This window comes from Canis aureus, chromosome X (assembly GCF_053574225.1).
Source record: "Canis aureus isolate CA01 chromosome X, VMU_Caureus_v.1.0, whole genome shotgun sequence".
In the NCBI taxonomy this organism is placed as follows: Eukaryota; Metazoa; Chordata; class Mammalia; order Carnivora; family Canidae; genus Canis; species Canis aureus.
In genome coordinates this window covers 3,106,298-3,128,060 of record NC_135649.1, presented here as the reverse complement: position 1 = coordinate 3,128,060, position 21,763 = coordinate 3,106,298, and the positions used below count along the sequence as shown (strand labels likewise).

General features: G+C 46.4%; 1 protein-coding gene across 4 annotated transcripts in view; it reads left to right on the top strand.

The window, feature by feature from the left end:
• NSDHL (NAD(P) dependent 3-beta-hydroxysteroid dehydrogenase NSDHL) overlaps window positions 1–1,300 on the top strand; it is a 33,686-nt gene extending 32,386 nt beyond the window's left edge. For all 4 annotated transcript variants that reach the window (XM_077889541.1, XM_077889543.1, XM_077889542.1 and 1 more), the window contains one exon: window positions 288–1,300. In XM_077889541.1, the coding sequence (XP_077745667.1) occupies window positions 288–620 (333 nt within the window). In that variant the 3' untranslated portion in view covers window positions 621–1,300. The remainder of the gene's footprint in view (window positions 1–287) is intronic.
• The last annotated feature ends 20,463 nt before the right edge of the window (window positions 1,301–21,763 follow it).

Below are 21,763 nucleotides of genomic sequence, written 5' to 3'. Positions count from 1 at the left end.
TTCCAGAGTGCAGTCTAAGCTTCACTTAAAAATCCTGGCTGGCCCATGGATAAAACTCACCTTTCCTGTCTGCACCTTAAGGTTGCCCATAGCTCCAGATCAAAAAAGCATCTGTGCCACTGGCTGACCTTTGCATATTGGAGACACTGGGTGGAAGAGGCCGCTAGCTTCCCAAAATATTGGCCCTGGGCTGAACCATCACCCTGTGCCTGAGCACCAAGTTCCAAGCATCACTTGCCCACCTCTCTAGCTGGGGAGCATTTTCTAACTTCTTGTTCTCTCTCCAGGCATTTCACATCACCAATGATGAACCCATCCCTTTCTGGACATTCCTGTCCCGCATCCTGACAGGCCTTAACTATGAGGCCCCCAAGTACCACATCCCCTACTGGGTGGCCTACTACCTGGCCCTCCTAGTGTCCCTCTTGGTGATGCTTCTCAGTCCTGTCATCCAGCTGCAGCCCACTTTCACACCAATGAGGGTCGCACTGGCTGGCACGTTCCACTATTACAGCTGTGAGAGAGCCAGAAAGGTCATGGGCTACCGGCCGCTGGTCACCATGGATGACGCCATAGAAAGGACCGTGCAGAGTTTTCACTACCTGCGGAAGGTTGAGTGATGCCACCCGGAGACTGGGCCCTCTCGGTGCATTCCCTGGCTGCTAACTCTCCCCTGTGGACCAACAAACTAACCTCCTTCAAGTGAATTTATTCTGAGCTTGGGTCTCCTCCTGCCAGTTAGAAGAGAGCACACCCAGCTCTTCCATGACCACAAGGGTGGAGGAAACAGCAGACATGTCTCTCATTTGTTAGATTTGATTGGAATTTCTTAAAGCAGGCAGCTTCATATTCTACTGTTTTGTGTTCTCCGTCTCTCCTTCCCCCCACCCCCACCCCTCCTCTCTCCTGGGTCACTTATCATTCCAATGTCCTTCTACATAATTGAGGAAGCTATAGGGAAAAAAATCCACTTGCTGACTGATGGTGGGAAAGTAGACTTAACTTCCATGCAAACCAGTACTAGAGAGAAGCCACAGCCTGTTCAAGGAGCCACATATTACATATACCCTAAAAGAAAAAGCAGAGGGGACGCCTGGGTGGCTCAGTGGTTTAGCGACTGACTGCCTTCAGCCCAGGGCCTGATCCTGGAGTCCCAGGATCGAGTCCCACATCAGGCTCCCTGCGTGGAGCCTGCTTCTCTCTCTGCCTGTGTCTCTCCCCCCGCCTCTCTCTGTGTGTCTCTCATGAATAAATAAATAAAATCTTTTTAAAAAAAGAAAAAAAAAGATGCATGATTTGACTGCAATCTTGCAATCTTTAAAAAGAAAGAAAAAGCAGAAGTCTGAAATACATGGTGAAACTTCAAATAGATACAGAATTTAAAGCAAAAACTTTTTAAAGGCTTAAATCATTGCTGCCCCTCCCCCCCACCAATCTCCAGAGGGAAGGGACTGCTGGTTGGCCACCTCCTTATAAGTTTTCCAAGTTCTCAGGTACAGCTGATGTGCCTGCCTGCATTGTTTTTTCATAAAACATTCTTTCGTAGACACCTCTCTATCAGTGGGGCCCCATGGTCCTTCTTACTTGCAAGGTGGTAGTGTGCCCAAGGGGCCCGCCTCCTCTTCTAACATGGGACGTGGGGCTTGTTGCCAGTAAAGCACTGAAAAGGTCAGAGAGAAGAGTACTCGTTATCTGCTCGTGGTTTGGCAGAAACTCCTTGAGACAATGCAGGAAGGGCTATTTCTCTGCAGCTCACACTCAGAACCCTTTGGGCTTATTTCCAAAAGGCAAAGCACATAGGATTCAGTGTTCCCAGCTTTCTGGTGATGTTCTGCTTACAGAAGCCAGTTTCTTCCCAGACTAATCGAAATGTAATGTTAAAGACTTCTGTTTTCTTCTCTGCCTTTGTCCAGAAGGTGGAGAGGTAGCCGGGGACACTGGAATAAAGTGAAGGTGTTGTACAGGTCATGAGCTTTGTGTGATAGGAGCATCACGCCCACCTGGGGGGACAGTGTGCTGAGCTGAGGGGCAGGGAAGCACCAGTAGAAGTAAGACAAGTTCTTTACCCCTGAGGCACTTTGAGGAGCTCAAGATACGTTCACAAGCCCCTGTAATACCAGACAGAAGATGGTGCACAGGTTTGAGGCAACATGGTGTAAGTTCAAGGAGGGGAGACGAAGCTTCCAGGCAAGACAGGCCTGTAGGTGGCACTTCAGGCTGAAAGGTGAGTTTCAGAGTCAGCCGTGTGTTGTCCTCTGATTCCATGAACTACAGAAGTGACCAGCCTGGCTTGGGGTGGGCGGCGTGGAGCAGTGGGAGGTTGGGTTGGCTGAAGAGATTAGCAGGGCTGAGGATGCCAAGCCAAGAGGGCTACACTGTATCCAGTAGGCGTGGGAAACCAGGGACACTTTACGTGGTGGCAGGCAAAAATCGAGAAACTCCTTGTTGCCACCCTGTGTGGAGCCTCGGAGATCAGATAGGAAGTGACAAAAGTCTGGGCACTGATGCAGCCACGGAAATACAAATGAAGCCTTAGTGGAAGCACATGGGAAGGATTCAGAGCTCGCTGCTTGATTTCCTGTGAGGAGTGGGAGGGAAGAGGAGGCCAGGGCATAGGACCCATAGACTCTACCTTCAGAGCTGCTAGGAGGAGAGTCTCCGGCCTAGAAGAGTGCCTGGCAGACCAGAGGACCCTCGGCTTTGTCCTTCCAGCTTGCTTGGCAAAAGCTGTCCCTCATGGGCCTCCACACTGTCCAACCCATTCATATCTTCTACTTCCTCAGGGAACCTCTTGCCTGCTCACTTGTCTTGTTCACCCGTTCTTTCTACACGTTTCTTGGGCACCGCCTAGGCTTCGGTGGTGAATAAAACAGGCACAGCCTGGAGCTGATATTGCAGTGGAACCACCCTCCCCACCACAGATGGCTTTTATGGCTGCTCCTTGCTCTGCCCTGCATGCCTGACTCAGACCTCTGTCACCCCCATCTGTTTGGAGAAAGTCCGACTGCCCAGAAAGCATAGCCTCCGCAACCCCCTGGGAGCTTGTTAGAAATGATGGGGCCCCACCTCAGACCTACTGAGTGGAGACCCAGTGGCCCTGCCAGTCTGTTTACAGGTCCCACCCGTGGTTCCAAACCACCGAAGCAGACTCCCGCCAGGTCACCAAGTCCAGCTGGAACCTTGCCTCAGCCATGGCAAGGCTGAACTTGTCCTGCTCACCAGCTTAAGTCCCCAGGCCATGGCAACCCCTCCCTTTTCTGATGGCTGATAACCTTGCAACACACTTCCCTAAAATGACATCCTGGAGAACTGACTTCAGCCTGCACCTCCCCATGGCACATCCATCCATCTGTAGCATCAGGCTGGAAGGAAGGCAGTTCTCTGCCAGCTGAGGACAGCTGCAAGTCCATGTCCAGTTCTGCATGTTCGTTGAGTCTCTCACTTCAGTCCCTCTTCCTTCCGCGTTGATACTGACCTAGTTCGCCCCCTGGCCCTAACTGCACCTGGGCCAGGTGTACCGAAGCAGCCAAGCTGATCTGTCTGCCTCCCCTGATCCAGCTTGTATGTATCTCCAGGTTGTCCTTCCTAAAAGAGACCTAGATCGGTCCCTCCTCTGTCAAAAACACTTCAGTGGGCCCCAACTTTCTCTTAAACATCTTCTGCAGCCAGTTTATCATGACCTGTTCTCAGTCCACCTTTCCAGCTTCTTCCACTAGGCTTCACTTCTTGTGCACCAGCCAAACTGCTCATGCCCTGTCAGACATCCCCTTACTCAGGTTGCCCTGGCTGCCCTCCGTGTCCTCTCCCTGTTATGTCCCCACATCCAGAATGGCCAGATCCCTTTCCCCACAAAAGCCTAGTCTGATCTTCCCAATTGGAAATCATCTACTTGCTCTGGGCTCCCAGCCTATAGTTCTCAATCTTTGCTTTGTTTAGTGTGTTCCCTCAGTGCATCCACCCCCACCAGGCCAGGAGCTCCCTGAGGGTAGAGCCAACCAATGTCCCTGCAGAGTGGGTGCTCAAGAAATGTGGGTAACCGCCTGCCTGGCCTGAAATCCTAGAGTAACAGCAGCAACAATGACACTGGCTGGAGCAGAGGTTCCAGGGCTGGCTTTCAGACATGAAATTGGCAGGTCTGTGAACCTCATGAATTGGACACTGCCTTGGGGGCATCCGTGAGTGTGTGTGTCTTTTTTTGGGAGAGGGCACAGAGCTGTGATTAGCTTCTCACAGATGACTGCGGCCCAATACAAAATGCAAGCGGGTGGGGTGGGTGCCAGCAGCTGTAGGGAAGCCTGCTTTGGAGGAAGGGTCCAACAGAAACAAGCTGAGGGGGAAGGGCCAGAGTGGGGATCCCAGGCTTCATTAGCATCAGCTAAGTTCCTCATGGCTCCTTAGCTGCATTCGCATCTGCACAGCTCACCTCAGGGTATCTGGTCCTGCTGGGCCGGCAGCTCCTTTTCTTTCAAACCTCATCCCCAACATCATTTACTCCTCACAGCTTCCCCCCGCCTCCCTCCATCTCTCTCTTCTGGCTTCCTACAGAGCCCAGCCTGCATTGCCATCAGTCATTGGCTTAGCTGTCCAGTTTTCCAACAAGCTACTACATTCCTGAGGGCCAAAGGCTTTTGATTTGTTTCTCTGCCCAATAAGTGTGACCAGAATGAAAGGGCATGAAGAGGACAAAGCTACTAACACCCACATTGACCAGCTGGGGGAGCCCCAGAGAGAAGCCACCATGGCGCCAAGGGCACTCAGGCAATTAGCAGAGCCCGGGCTAAACCACAAGCCCCCGATCCCCTAGGCCAGTACACCCCACATTACCCATCTAGATTCAGGCAGCTAACACGGCAAAGGTGCCCTGATCTGAGGCTTTGCAACCTCAAGGGGTGAAAGGGCACAAATAAGAGCTAGGAAGTGAGGGATCCCTGGGTGGCGCAGCGGTTTGGCGCCTGCCTTTGGCCCAGGGCGCGATCCTGGAGACCCGGGATCGAATCCCACGTCGGGCTCCCGGGGCATGGAGCCTGCTTCTCCCTCTGCCTGTGTCTCTGCCTCTCTCTCTCACTGTCTGCCTATCATAAATTAAAAAAAAAAAAAAAAAGAGCTAGGAAGTGAGACAAACAGAGGCATGTGGAGAGACACTAGAACTTTCCATCAACAGCATACACCTCTTCTCCTCAGCATCAATTATGGAAGACTCCAAATGATAGTGGACCCAATTAGAGCCTTCTCTTAGCCCGGTCTTTCTTTCACCCACTCAGCCACAGGAGATGTGTTTGCATTATTAGCCCCTTCGGCCCAGAAAACTTCCCTGAGTGACCTGGGTAGGAGAAAAAAGGAGGGAAGAATGTGAAAGCTTCCCAGCCTTTGCTCTGTACTGCAACTCTTGTGAGACACCTTCTCTGGTAGGTACTAGGAGACACACACACACACACCACTGGCTTTGTTCTCTGTGAGGACCATTAATTCAGAAAATATGAACTGAGCACCTGCTAAGTCCAGAGGGATGCAGAAGTGTCTGAGACAGAGCACTTCCCCTTCCGAGAGTCCCACAGAGAAAGTAATAACCCAAGTGGTCTTTGCCTTAAGAGCAAAGGTCCACAATGTGTGAACTTGGGATCAAATCCTGTTTGCCTGTGCTTTGGTCAGTAAAATGTGACTGACACACAGCCACGTCCATTGGTTTGCATAGCATCTATGGCTGCATCCATGCTACTATTGCAGAGTTGACCACGTATGACAGATCATGTAACCCACAGAGTCTAAAATAGTTCCTACCCTCCACCTTGCAGAAAAAGTTTGCCAACCTCTGCTAAAGAGTGACTGCTAGGCCAACAGGGACAGGAAAGGATGCTCAGCATCACTCATCATCGGGGAAATTGACATCAAAACCACAATAAGAAATTACCTCACACCCATGAGGTTGGCTACTCTCAAAAAATAAATGAATCAATCAAACAGGGCAAGTCCAATGTGGGTCACAGAGCTTGGACTCGATTGCCATCTGAAGAGAGACGTGGTGGCATGTGTGTTTGGATGGTGGGAAGAGCGCGGGAACGGGGGACAGAGGGAGGCTTGTGGCCCCACCTCCGTCTTCAGAGTACATCATTCCAACCTCCACTTCCATCAACACAGCTCAAGAGGTGGGCATCTTGGGGAGCAACTCTTCAGTCTACCACAGTGGCTAACAAGGTACATGAGATCTAGAAAAGCACCCCTCTGGGCTTTTCAGCAGGGTAGGAGTTTCCTGGTCCTCGAAGGTTGGCCTAGCAAAACCAGACAAGTATGAGGTTCTATCCAAATCCAAGTGCAAGTTCAGGAGTTGACTAAGACATTGTCCAGATATAGCCCTGTCTGAGGCCTACATGGAAGGTCCTGAGGCCTGGGTACAAGGCAGGCCTCCAGCTGGGAGGGAACCAAAGGACAGGCAAGTCCCAACAGGCTCAACAGCTGTGAATCTAGGGAGGGGTATCCCCTCACCAGACTGGCAGGGAGACACAGGCCCGGGGCTTCCAGCAAACTGCTAGATCCTTGTAGCCCTGTCTGCCAGATACCATTCACATAATTCATTGGGCTAGTTTGGCACCCACCGATGATTGTGAAACCTGTACAGAGGTCACTAATAGGATGGTGCTGGCTCAGAAGGTGCTGAGAAATGTGGGTGGATCTACAGGGCGGGTTTAGAAAGGCCCGAGAATCCAGTGGCCCAGGTGAGCAAGCGTTAGGACCCAGCACTGCCTGCAGGTCTGGGACTGGGGCCTCTGATCCTGGAACTGGGTGGGTCTCATGTCCTGGCAGGAGAGGAAGTAGGCTGTGTGCCATCTTTGGGGCTGGGATTAGTGTTTAGGGAAGTGAAGCTCAGAAGCTAAGCTAAGGCCATTCAGAGGCCTCTAGCCACAGCCAGCCAAAGGGACTTCCTGCATGGGCCTAGGTGGTGCTGAGGCCAAGCCTGCAGAGATGAGGCCCTGCAAGGGAGGCAGAGGCTACATGCAAGGCCCCAAGTCACTAGGCTGTACAGCAGTGGGCATGCCATGCTACTGCAGAACCAAGGGTCCTCAGGTCCTCAACCTGCTCACGGCTGATTATCTGATTGCCCCCTTCTCCAAAGTCAGTTCTGGCCGGACTACTGAAGACTAAGAAGCTGCTTTCCATGTGAAGGGGTCCAAGATAACCTTTGACATCTGTGGCCCACATGTCAAAGGGCCAGGGGCTCCAAAGGCAGTCTGCTCAGGAGCTTGAAAGGAACTCCCACTGGGCCGGGAAGCCCATTGCTAATGGCAGCGTGTGAGAGCCTCTCCCTGGAATGCCTCCTGGCCTCTTTGCTTGGCTGACTCCTACAAGCCTCTACTGGGCTGGCAGCCAGGCCAGGTGAAGCTCATGGTATGCTCTCTCCCAGGCTCTCACTGGTGCCTGCCCGGGGCTGCTTCCACCAATGACACTAGCATAAGATTCCTGGTTCTTGTACCTGCCTTCCTCCACACTGAGGGGTCCACCAAGGCAGTGCCTGCTGGGGACTTCCTTGTGACCCCTGCAGTGCCAGCACAGGCACTGGCTCCCTGGAGCCCACCTGTCCCCACTCTGTCAGCATATCTTTTGGGGAGACATCATGCCACCCATAACAGTGCCCATCGGATCTCTAGTGGCCAGTGAGTGCCCTCATGCCTGCGAATTTCCCTCCTTCGAGCCCTTTCCTCAGCACAAGAACCTAGGAGTGGCTGAGAGAACCAAAGATTCTAGGTGTGCTACTCTTCTCAAATGGGATTTTATCACGTGCATGAATATGAGGTAACTTAGGTGGGTGCTAAAGCAATATGATGGAGCCCTTATGAGAAGAGGAAATAGAGACGCAGCCACAGGGAAGACAGCTTTGGGGACCACAGAGGTGGAGACTGCAGTGATGGGACTGAGAGCCAAGGAGTGAGTGCCTGGGGCAGCACCGGAAGCTGGAAGCCGGAAGCCGGAAGCTGGAAGCCTTAGGAAGGCTCTGCCCTTGGAGGGAGCACTGCCCCGCCTGCACCTTGATTTCAGACTTCCGGCCTCCAGAGCTGTGAGAGGATAAATGTCTGTTGTCTTAGCCCCGCCACCGCCACCAGCGTGTGGCACTTGACTGTGGCAGCCCGGGGACACTGTGTAGGAGGGTCCCCTAGCTCCTGCCAGCAAGAGAGAAGCAGAAGCCTTGCCAGTCTTTCCATTCGAAGGTCCGTGCTCCTTGTACTGCTGCTGTGAGCTTGCCGCTTTCACCCCAATCCCAAATAAACAGCTCTCCTCAGCTTCAAAGCACTTTGCACATACTAATTAAGTCTCAGTTAATTGGATGAAATAATGTGAAGCTCTAGTGACATCATTTCCATTCTGTGCCCAGATCTAGCCACAGGCAGTCTGGTGACTGCTGGGCTCTGAGCCTCGTCTTGTGGTAACATGTTATGCCTTCTGCAACTGTCCCATGGAACACGGATCAGGGAGGGCCTTCTCTACCCTCCTCAGCTCCATGGCCTTCAGGAAATGAGCAGCTATAGGCACTCTTGGCCCATCAAGTACGTGTGACACAGATGGCTTCTGTGATTATGTGTGTATGTGTCTGTATCTGAACTACACACCCCTGTCCCACATAACTGAAATGCTCTTAATGGAAGTTCTAAACAAAAGCCTACAAAAACTCAGATGTATCTTCAAATACTCCACAAAATAGCCCTGTGGGGCTCGCTCTTTGATCCTCGGGGCTTGTGTACCCCTTTCCTTGTAGAACTAAGGAGAACAATCCCCTTACCCTTTATGTTCAGGACCCCAGCAGATGAGAAGTACTTGAGTTGGGCAAGTAGCTATTTGCAAGGCCTGGAAACAGGAGCCTATTCCAAGTCACAGTTGGGGAGAGTTCCAGACCAAGGTCTGCAAGGCATGGTGGGGACAGGCAGGGCTGGGGCAAGTCCCCCATGGATAGATAGTGGGTATGCTGTGGTGTCCAGAATCAGGGGACCAAGTTGGAGTCCTGCCTTCAACCGTGCCACTGATTAACCTGGATGATGTCAACAGCCTCGTCCCAGGTCTCCCTGACTCTTTTGGGGATCCCTTTGTCCTCCAGGGGACAGCAGGGGCTGCATGAACAGGTAATCTGCTCTTGCCATCTCCCACTGAGCACCAGGCGAAGGCTGCCAATTGCTCTCACTCTGTGTGTCCCCAGCAGGTAGGCTGGAGCCTCATCAATGGTACTTACAACAAATAAAGAAAGACTATTCCTGCTTCATTCTTTTCCAATGCTACAGATTATGGGGGAAGGAAACCCTCCAAGTCTGGTGCTGTTATATTATTAAACTTTTTAGTGAAGCAAATATTCTTAAACTTTTTAGTGAAGCAAAATAGACACTAAAAAGAATATGCATGTCATACAAAAGATATATTTTTGAACACCAATCAAAAAGAGAATGCACCTGTGTAAAAGCACCCAGATCAAGAAACATAATATGACTAACTCCCCAGAAGCCCCCTCTCTGGGCACCCCCTACTACTACCTCTCCATGGGTAACCACTCTCATACACAGTTGCAGCAGGGATTAGATTTGCCCATTTTTATGTAAATGGAACCACACTATATGTGCCCTTACACATCTGGCTTCTCTCCCTCCGCATTCATATGTTTGCGGTTGTAGTCCATTCTCCACTGCTCTTTGTGGTTGTAGTCCATTCTCCATGATACCATGACTTGTTCTTTCTACTACAGTGGGCATTGGGGTTGCTTTTGGCTATTACAAATAATGCTGCTGTGGCTGTTTCCTGTGTATGCCTTTTGTCAAATATATATATGCAATCGTGTTGAGTGTATCCATTTTAGCTTGCTTGGGCTACCATGACAAAGTACCATCGACCGGGTGGCTTAAACAACAGAAATTTAGTTTCTCACAGTTCTGGAAACTAGAAGTCCAAGATCAAGATATCGGCAGGTTTGGTTTCTTCTGCGGCCTCTCCCCTTGGCTTGTAGACAGTTCTCTTCTCTCTGTGGCCTCACATGATCTTCTCCCCTGCGAGTCTGTATCCTAATGTCTTAGAAAAAATCATATTGGCCTCGGGCCCACTCTAATGACTGCATTTTTACTTGATTATGTCTATAAAGACCCTAGCTCCAAGTACACTCACATTGTGAGGTACAGGGCAGAGGAAAAAACTTCACTATGAATTTTGGACGGACACGGTTCAACTCCTAATAATACCTGTAACTGGGATTGCCAGTTCTGAGAACACATATATTTAGCTTTAATAGATAAGTACCAACAATCTTCCAGAGTGGTTGTACCAACTTACCGTCTCCCTGGCAATGTATAAGTGCTCTAGTTGCCCCCATGGCTTCACCAATGCTTGATATTCTTTGTCTTTTCAATGTTAGGTCTTATACCTTTTTTTTAAAAGATTTTATTTATTTATTCATGAGAGACAGGCAGAGGGAGAAGCAGGCTCCACACAGGGAGCCCGATGTGGGACTCGATCCCGGGTCTCCAGGATCATGCCCTGGGCTGAAGGCAGCGCTAAACCCCTGAGCCACCCAGGCTGCCCAGGTCTTATACCTTTAATATGCATTTTCCCCGAGAACTATTGAGACTGAGCACCTGTTCAGATCCTTTATCTGCTTTCCTACTGGCTTGCCTACCCTTAGTGTTGATTTATAATAGTTGTTTATTTGTCTGATTGTTTGATGTATTCCGGATGAATGTTCTGTTGGATCTCTGTATTTTGAAGATTTCCTCTCATATTTGGGGTGGCCTTGCATTTGAACAATGTGTTTTGAAGAACAGAAGTTCTTCATTTGCATGTAATTCAGTTTATCACGTTTTTATTTTATATTTATCACTTTTTGTGTCATGGTCAAGAAATCTTTGACCACTCCAAGTTCACAAAGACATTCTCCTGTCTTTTCTTCTTTCTTTTTTTTTAATTTTTAAAAATTTATTTTTTAAAAATTTTATTTATTTATTCATGAGAGACACAGAGAGAGAGAGGCAGAAACACAGGCAGAGGGAGAAGCAGGCTCCATACAGGGAATCTGATGCCGGACTCGATCTCGGGACTCCAGGATCACGCCCTGGGCCAAAGGCAGACACTCAACCACTGAGCCACCCAGGCGTCCCTCTTTCTTTCTTTCTCTTTCTTTCTTTCTTTCTTTCTTTCTTTCTTTCTTTCTTTCTTTCTTTCTTTTTTCTTTCTTCCTTCCTTCCTTCCTTCTTTCCTTCCTTCCTTCCTTCCTTCCTTCCTTCCTTCCTTCCTTCCTTCCTTCCTTCCTTCCTTTCTTTTTCTTTCTTTCTTTCTTGAAACCATCTTTATACTAACATCTTTGTTTTTTTTAGTTTCAGAGGTAGAATTCAGTGATTCATCAGTTGCATACAACATCTAAATGCTCATCACTTCAAGTACCCTCCTTAATGCCCATCACCCAATTACCCCATCTCCCCACCCATCTCCTGTTTTACTTTTAAAGGATTCGTTGTTTGGGGTGCCTGGGTGGCTCAGTTGGTTGAGATTGAGCATCTGACACTTGATATCAGCTCAGGTCATGATAAGTTCAAGCCCCACACTGGGCTGCCTGCTGGGCATGGAGCCTACATACATACATACATACATACATACATACATACATACATAAAATACTTGTTGTTTTACCTGTCATATTTCAATCTGCCATCTGCCTGGAACTAATTTTTTGTATGATATGCAACAAGATCCCTGGACATTTTTTTCCACACAAGTACCCAATGAGAATAAAGGGAAAGGAGAGAATATGAGTGAAAATATCAGTGAGGGTGACAAAACATGAGAGACACCTAACTATGGGAAATGAACAAGGGGTAGTGGAAGGGGAGGTGGGTGGGGAGTGGGATGACTGGGTGATGGGCACTGAGGGGGGCACTTGGCGGGATGAGCACTGGGTGTTATGCTATATGTTGGCAAATTGAACTCCAATAAAAAAAAATAAAACAAAAACAAGCAAACAAACAAACAAACAAAAAACAAGTATACAATGAAGTGATGCTGTGTCCTTGTAAGAGTATCATCTAGATGATGTTCATTTTGATCATCCAGTCAAAGTGATAGCCAAGTTCTCCCCTGTATGGTTACATTTACCCTCATGAAAATAATTTAAACAAAATCTGCCTTCTCCTCTTATATTCAGCATCCATTGATGAATTTTGCAATGATGATTGCAAAACGACAAGAAAAGTGCTTTTAATATCGTATTATAAAGTTTATTGGAAAGTCCATCCTTAAAAAAAAAAAAGAAAGAAAGTCCATCCTTCTCCTGTGGTGCTAGCATTTCATTAAGTCCTCTAATACTTGGTAAATCTTCCATTTTCACAGCAAGAGGGCAGGCCTTAGCCTTAAAGCATTCACAAAACCACAGTATTTTAGATGATGTGTCATATTTTTCTCTTTTTATTGTAATGTTTCTTTTTGTGGTTTACCTTCTATTTATGACAAATGACTAATTTTCTATTTGCAATAGCAATGTAAAGTTTGCCTTTTATGTAAATATATATGAGTTTTAACGACTTAGTGAATTGAAATAACACATTTTAAGTCCATAATTATGTGGTACTTCGGTATGGCAAAAATTAGTGAAGATAGCATGTAAATAACTGATGGGTGGGGAATACCGATCCCCCAGTAACATGTCCTAGCTCCACAGGGAGATGCTAGCTCCACAGTTCAGCTGTCAGTCACTTTCCCTGGCTCACCTGTGACACCATTCCTTATCAGACACATACTATAAAAGAATTACATTTACTATGTTTAAGGAAATGAATGAAAAACAAAAGATACTTACAGAGAACAGGATTGAAACCATATAGAATGTGCCCTCTGATAACAATACAAATTAGGTACACATTGATAATAAAAACATAGCTGGAAAATCTTGGCATATTTGGAAATTAAGCAATATACTTCTAAATAACTGTAGGTCAAAAATCATAATGGAAAGTTGAAAATATTTTGAATATTTTAATATGGAAAATACTACATAAAAAATTTGAGGGGAAGTGTATCAGTCAGGGTTCAACCAAAGAAACAGAATCAGTACTAGCTATATAAGAGATTTATTAGCAGGAATTGGTTTACATCATGGCAGGGGCTGAGTAGGAAGCCTGAAATCCATAGGACAGGCTGTGAAGAAGGGCAGGCCTCCTGGAAATGGCAGCTTCAGCTCCTGCCAGAGAGTTCCAGCTCTGCTCTTAAGACCTTTAATGGATTCAATCAGGCCCACCCAGATTATCCAATGTAATCTCCCTAAAGTCAATTGATTATGGCTTTAATCACATCAATAAAATGCCTTCACAGCAACACCTAGAAGAGTGTTTGATTGAGTAACTGGGGAAGGTAGCCTAGTCAGGTTGGCATGTAACATCAACCATTATGGGATAGAAGACTTTTAATTGCTTATTCAATTTTTAAAAGGTTATAGGACTACTTGGACCTTTCTGTATTACATTTTTCCCTATGAATTTGTAGTTTGTTTGAAACTTCTAGATTATCCTGCAATTGCAAACCAAGTCTTGCAGGATCAACTCATATTAATGTAAATTATAATGAAATGATGTAAATGATTAATGAAATTCAATTTGAGAACAATAACACACCAATAGTCAAACTTTCTAATGAACTGCATTTCAAGTAACATCCTTCAATTACCTTCATATCCTTGGTATCCTTGACACCTTCATGCCCCAAGACCCAAGGCTGACAAACCGGATTGATGAAGGTTCCAGGCCCTACAGCTGCTCCAGCCCCACCCCTGCATTACTCTCCTGAAACTCCCTACCCCACCCCGATGCCTTACTCAGGAGCCACGGTCCTCAATCTTTGGAGTACATCTGAGTCTCAGGACATTTGTTAAAAATGTGAATAGTCAGACCTCATCTCAAAGACTTTGGAGCTCTGACGATAGAGCCTGGACCTGTGTATATTTCAAAGGTTGTCCCTGCCGTTCCTGCCCTGCACCTTCAGAAAGGTTGCTCTCAGGATAAACTTTGACCTTCAGTCTGACAGAGGGAGTAGAATCTGTAAAATATGAAGTCTCTCGTAACCCACACACACAAACACAGAGGTATGCATCCATGTGTGTGTACTGTCCCTTGTAGGACTTTCAGAGTCAGGCAGCTGAGTCTCCTGGGGAAAGTTACTGGGACCCAGCAGAGATATTTTTCTGAAGGGCCCTGGGTACCTTGGATTGCTCTCAAGGCTCACCCACTCCTGAGCAGAGTGGCCATGGGCAAATGACCTCAATACTCTGAGCTTCAGTGCCCTCATCTGGATCTTGTGTAGTTCTCTCTCCTTGCAAGCAGCCAGATGGTTAAGATTGGGCTTCCCAAATGCAAGTCATCCTCTGATCTCTCTAGAAATATCCTGCTAAAAGCCAATCACATGCTTTCTTTCAAACGTGGCTTTCTGCACAAATGTTTAAACTCTGACATAAGCAGCAAGTTGCATCAGCCTCTCTTCTATTTAAAGCCCACACAATTCCAATAATTTACTTTTGACCAAAGGAAAAAAGTCTCCTTATAAAGTGGCAGAAAAAGGGAATCTGAGGCCCTCAAAAGGATTTTCCCAGGACATCTAGTAACAGAGACACTTAGCATTGTGTCTAGCACATAGTAACAGTTCAATAAATATTAGTATCACTATTGGTGTGACTAGTGCAGCTCCCACAAACACGCCCAACCTGGTTCCGCATGTACTGGCTAATGGAGCTAATGGAAGTGGAGGTTAGGAGTTTCTGTTCCTTGCAATAGGATGTGTCTTGGCAAATGTGACTCCTGATGCCTGATCTCTGACCTTTTCTTCCCAGGCTCCTTCCTCATAGGGAACTTTTGGTGGAGCTGGTCAGGGCTCCTCCCTGACCTTTCTTATCATTCTACATGCACTCAGCCATTACCATACAGCCATACCATACATACCATACATTACCATGCTGCCACGTCCTCTGTGGCCTCCACGGAGGTCACTGGAAATTGCCTCTAACCCACCACACTTGGCCTCCACTCTGGACAGTCTTCCTGAGCCACAGCCCCATGATATCCTACTGCCAGCTCCTCTTTTCCACTTGGCTGTCACATGGGCCCTTCAGCCTCACTATCTCTCAAGCCATTTTCATTACATTCCCCTCAGAACTGTGGTCCTGAAGATTAAATTCCTACCCCATTCCCTTTCTCAATTATTTCACATGAATACATCTGATTCCCAAGTAAAAGATTAGTCCAAATAACTTAAGCAAGTAGGCACCCTCTCTCTTTCTCATTTGTAGCCCAAACTCCCTCAGGGTTAAGCCCATTCCATGTTCTAATGAGCAACAAACGTCCTCTTTGTGCATAGGCCTAACAACACTTTAACCCCTCTAAACTGAAGAAGGAGAGGGCTAGTGGGGGACTCCCCTGTTGAACCTGGGAGTGGCAGCCAGGGAAAGGGGAGATAAAAATATATCATAGTCATATATGAAAGTTTCTGCTGGTGCAAGAAACCTGCATCAAAGTGGCCACAGATGAGCTAATAAAATTTGAATGTGAGGCCACATTTACTTAACTTTCTGTGGAGTCCTGGCCACATTGGGAGGCACCCTGCCTGTACCATTTTCCTGATCCCTTCCTCTCTTTCCCAAGCTTATGGGGCAGGAGGCCTCTTCTTCACCCAAACCCCATTGAGGTTGGTTTATGACATTGAAGATTATCTCTTCTATTATTTTTTTTCTTCCTTCTATTATTTTGAAGCAGATACTGGCCCTCTCCCTGCCCTGTTTTTTTCCCTGGGGAAATATAGTAAATGAATAAAGATTTATTCATCTTGAAAAAAAAACTGCCATTGAGTCCAACTTTTACACATAGGGAATGAGCTGCAAAGAGCCTTGATCAGATGGTGGTGAGCATTTCCATGACAGGAGATTCCTCCTTCCCTCTCTGTCTCTCTCCCTCCTTCTTTCTCTCTTTTTGCAAAAGACGACAGAGCAACCCATGTCCTCTGTGGACACAGCCAGGGGCTAAGACCTGTGACCTGAAGTCACCTTCTACCTCTGCCTCATCCTTCCTTGAGGTCTGAGGCTCTAAATGGGCATGATCTCTGTCACATTCAGGCTCCCCTCCATGCTCCTCTTCCTAGCACCATCTCTCCAATTTCCCCAAACATCTCTCTGTCCTCTCCCCACTGGCTCCCATCACATTCTAGTGGCTAGTCTTGCCCCAGGACTCAGTGACATTTTAAGCCTCTTAGGAACTTTTGTATCAACTACCAGACAGGGCCACCTGGGACCAGGGCCTGGCCCAAAGTAGGCATTCAGAACATATGTGTGGCCACATGAAACTTGCCCCTGGATTCATTTCCCTCTGTCCTGTATCACGGGGAGAGGACAAGGGATGGATCTCAGGGAGCACCTTCTGGGTGACTTCATACAGTCTGATACAGTTTTGATACTTTACAGTGAATATATATGACTCTTAAAAGAGCTTTAAAAAGCACAATTGAACCTATTTTAAATATACACCAAGTATTTACTGGGCTCCTGCTTGTGAACAAATATTATCCTCACACAAATGTTAAGAGTGGCCAAATACAATCATGGAAGGACAGCTAAAGGCCAGTGGAGGTAGGGGGGAGAAGCACCATGAAGTCCCATCACTAGATTTCAGTTATTGTTTTATATGGCTGTTTTATTAAGGAGAAAGTATATATTCAAGAGTATCACCTCCTCCAAGCCACTCCCTGGAGAGGAATTTGTCCAGGGAGGCTGTCTTGGTCTAGACCCCAGCATTTTGAGCCAAGCCCCTGTGTTACCTGCTTGATGGGTGTACTGGACCATAGCATATTGGGCAGTGATGCTGGAGGTATCCAGCTATGACTGTCTAACTTGGATTTTGGAACATGGGCATTTGCAAAATGGCATCTTTGTTTTCTTTCCTTCTTCTTCCTTTTTTTATGTAGACTTCACAGCCAGCATGGAGCCCAACACGGGTCTTGAACCCACAACTCCTGAGATCAAGACCTGAACTAAGATCAAGAGTCGGATGCTTAACTGAGTGAGTGACCCAGGTGGCCCTTTGTTTTATTTTTACATTGGAGATGATCCTGTTCCACTACCACAATACTTACTGAGTGCTTAGTGTGTGCTAGGCTCCATGCCTGTTACAAAGAGGCAGGAGAGGAATGAGAGCTGGTTTCTGCCTTCTGGAGCTTGTGGGCTGTGACGGAGACAGAGGAAAACCACATGACGACCACATGATACACTCCATGAAAGGACTGAGCTATATGTGTTGGTGTGGTAGTCACCCAGAGCCTTCAGAGAGGCTGCGGTGAAGAGAAAGCATCCCTTTCTGGTGGCTTTTGGGAAACTACAACTGTAAACAGTCCCATTGTAGATCCAGTCCCTGTGTGAAGTCTTTGTTTATTTTAAGTCAAATTAATTCTTTCTCAGTTCAGGAAGATTTCTGATTCTGCCATCCAAGTGTCCTGTAGATAAGCTCATGTTCACCATCTCTACATCTTCCTGATGTTGTAGAATTTATTTCTTCCTACCTCTGATCTTTACAGACTTAAAAGTGCTTTGCTAGAGAAACAGGTTTTCATCATTGGGGCTTGCCCACCTCTGACAGTCAGCTCCTCGGCTGTGTTAATGGTTTCTCTCTGGGCCCTCTAGGGGGCTGGCCTCTTCTTCCAGCACAGAGGGTGAGGGAGCCTAGAGCCACAGGCTTTATGGGGGTGACACATTGCTTTTGGCTCAAGGCAGCACCCAGAAGCAGGAGAAACTCTTTCTTGGGCGGCCCAACAACTGGCCTTGGCTCCACAGCTTGAAAGCTCCCTGGCCAGAGGAGGTCTGGCACGACTTAAGTGGGTTCCTTGTGAAGTCTTTGGAGCCTCAGCAGAACTAGGTGGGCTGGGCTGGGCTGGCAGCAGCAGGGGCTGGCAGGGTTGGCTTGGGTGTTAAGAATAGCTCTCTTTTCTTTTTTGTTTTTATTAGTGTTTTTTATTATGAAAGTAATACACTGTCATAAAAATCAAAGAGTACAGAATGGAATAAAGAGAAAATTCAAAGTGCCTTCCCACTCGGCCCACACTAACCCATTGCCTAGAAGCAGCCATTCTGATCAGTTTCATGTGAAACCTTCCAGATACTTTCTGTCATATACAAGCAGAAATACAAGAATGTATTTTTTTCAAAATCACTCTTTTAAAGAAAAAGGAGATATACACACTTAAAAAGAATCACCATCACAGAAAATTTAAAAAAAAGAAAATAAGTAATAGCAACCCCAAATTCATCTCCTTAAGATAACAAGTATTAACGTTCTCTGAGGTGTTTCTCAATTCCTTTGAACAATTTTACAGAAATGAAATCACACTATACATGCTGTCATGTATCTTATGTAAACTCCTTTTGCCCTCTTGTTTAACAATGTATTATAGGCATTTTCCATGTCCATAACTAGAGACCTATAATCATCATCTTGATCAGTCACATATTATCCTGTTGTAAATTTTGATAGTACCTAGTGATAGAAACCTAGATTGTTACCAGTTTCTTAATATTATAAAGAATGTTACAAGTATACTTGTACTTTGTCCCCCACCCCATATCCCATGCACTTGCCACCTGAGGATAAACACCACTAATACAACTCAAAACCACAAAAAGCTGACACTTTGTGTCTACTACTGTAGCAATTCTAACACATCTGACAACATCAAGTGTTGGCAAGGTTATAGAATACTAGGCATTCTCACAGACTGCTGGTGGGAATAAAGATCAGTGTTCTGTTGTCATGTAGAACATGCACTTATTCTATGACCCACCATTTCCACCCCTGGGTATAATATACCCTAGAGCTATAGATCTCCAAGTGTAATTTCTCCAACTAGTAGCATCAGCATCAACTGGGATCTTGTTACAAATGCAGATGGGGGATCCCTGGGTGGCTCAGCAGATTAGCGCCTGCCTTTGGCTCAGGGCGTGATCCTGGGGCCCCAGAATTGAGTTCCGCGTCGGGCTCCTGGCATGAATCCTGCTTCTCCCTCTGCCTGTGTCTCTGCCCGCCCCCGTCTCTCATAAATAAATAAATGAAATCTTAAAAAAAAAAAGAAAAAAATGCAGATGGATCCCAAACCAAATCAGGAACTCTGGGGGTAAGGTCCAGAACTCTGGGTTTTAATAAACCCTCCAGAGGATTCTGATGTCCACCCAAGCTTGAGAACTGCTCATCTACAGAATGTCTTGCCTGGGTGATCAGATATGTACAAGAATGTTTAGAGCAGTGTTGTTCTTAACATCAGGACAACCAGAAACTTACCAAGTGGTAGAGATGGGGAAAAGTCAGTGGATTTCTGGATCTATTGGGAAGGTAGGGCTGAAGGATTTCCTAATGGATTGGATGTGAGGGGTTAGAGAAAGTGAGGAGTCAAAGATCACATCAAGGTTTTCGGCCCAAGGATGAGCACTGGGTGTTATTCTGTATGTTGGAAAATTGTACACCAATAAAAAATAATTTATTATTTAAAAAAAAAAGTTTTCGGCCCAAGCCACGAGAAGGGTAGTGTTACCACCAACTTTGCGGGGATAGCTGTGAGAAGAGTGGGTTTGGAAGGAAAGACTGATAAGGAGTTTGGCTTGGGACACCAAGTACAATGCCTAAGAGATATGCAAGTAGAGATATTGCATAGGTCTTGTGATATAGGAACCTGGAATTCAGGGGGAAAGGCTGAACTGGAGATGTAAATATGGGAGTAACCAGCCTTCAGATGGTCTTTAAAGACATGATGGTTCTGGGTCCCTCCAAAGTTAAGTTGAACAAGGTAGGGGCAATGAAAAGACGTCAAAGGAAACTTAAAAAGAGCCAATGAGGTAGAAGGGAAACCAGGGGAGTAAGGTATCCTGGAAGCCAAAAGAAAGTGTTTACAGAAAGAGTGTCTATATCAAATGCTGCTGACTTGTCTGGTAAAATGAGAATTACAAACCATTGGATTGGAACGCCTGGGTGGCTCAGCGGTTGAGCGTTTGCCTTCAGCTCAGGGCCTGATCCCAGAGTCCCAGGATCGGGTCCTGCGTCAGGCTTCCTGCATGAAGCCTGCTTCTCCCTCTGCCTGTGTCTCTGCCCCTCTCTCTCTCTCTCTCTCTCTCTCTCTCTCTCTCTCTCTGTGTGTGTGTGTGTGTCTCATGAATAAAAAAATAAATAAAATCTTTTAAAAAATGAAAACCATTTGATTTAGCAACGTGGGAAGCACTGGTAGCTTTGACAAAAGCCACCTCTGTTCAGTGCTGGGAGTGAGATAGAAGGGAATCAGGCACAGAGAATGTGGAGGCTTCTCTCCAGGATTCTTCCTAAGAAGGGGAGAAAGGCAATAAATGGAGAGTAGCTGAAAAGAAAGATGCGATCAAGAAAAAAACTTAAAAAAAAAAAGACTTTATTTATTCATGAGAGATACACAGAGAGAGGCAGAGACATAAGCAGAGAGAGAAGCAGGCTTCTGCAGGACCCCAGGATAATGACCTGAGCTGAAGGCAGACCTCAACCATTGAGTCTCCCAGGTGCCCTAAGAAATTGCTTTTTTTATGGTGGGAAAAATTATAGCATGCTTGCATACTGATCTGAATGATCCAGCCAGAAGGAAATAATTGATGACCCAAGAGCAAAGGTGAAATGTTAGTGGGATGTTCCTGAGTGGGTGGCAGGAGATAGGATCAAGAGCTCAAGCAGTTGGCCTTTCATTTTTAGCCAGGATAGGTCATCGTTAGTACCAGGATTGAGGGCAGAAGGCATAGATAATGATGTTGGCTAGTGGGTAGATGTTTATCAGCATCACATTTCATATAATTTATATATTACCATTTTACATATTAGATAATAAAAGGAATTTTTAAATGTTAGTATTGCTGGGTCAAAGGAAGTCTCCGTTGTTCATTTTGTTAGATATTTCTAGATGGCCATTCCAAAAAGGTTGCAGCAATGAATCCTCTCAGCCCTAGGGCCCCTAGGTCCTGATAGGGACCAGTTTCCCATACCCCATTTTCCCTTTTTCATATCTGAGGGAAGGATTGGAATTTCTGACTGCATTTGCATTTCCTTCATATGTTAATGAACCTCTTTTGTGAATGGTTTGCTCCCTTCTTTGCCGCTTGTATTCCTCTTGCTTGATTTGAAAGGAGCCCTTTTTTATTCTAGGAAGATTAAGCCTTTCCCTGTCTTGTGTGGTACAAATAGCAAATAACTCTTCTTCATTTGTCATTTGTCTAATGACCGTTCTAGTGGGTTTTGCCATACAGAAGTTTTCAATTTCTGTCTTTTCTTTTATGATTTCTGGTTTTCATGACATACTTAGAAAGGCCGTCCACACCCCAGGATTCCTTCTAGTACTTTTATGGTTTCAATTTTTTTACGTTAAATTTCTGAGCCATCTGGAGTTTATTTCAGTGGGGAGAGCGAGGTAGGAAATCCAGCTTGTTTTTCCACATGGCCAGTTGTTCCGACATCATCTATTGAATGATACAATTTTTATCCACTGATAGGAAATGCCACCTTGATGATACACTGCATTTGAAATGAACCTTTATCGCTTCCTTCATTCATTTGGCAGAGATTTCTGGTGTACGCATCAGACACTGTACCAGGTGCTTGGGTCAGTGGGCAAGCAGGAGATGAGTTTCCTATCACATCAAGGAGGAAGGAAGGAAAGAGACAGGAGACAGCGACTTTGCAGAGTAGTGAGTGCTGGGGCAGAAGGGCAGCCCGGGAAGAGATACTTAAATGGGTCT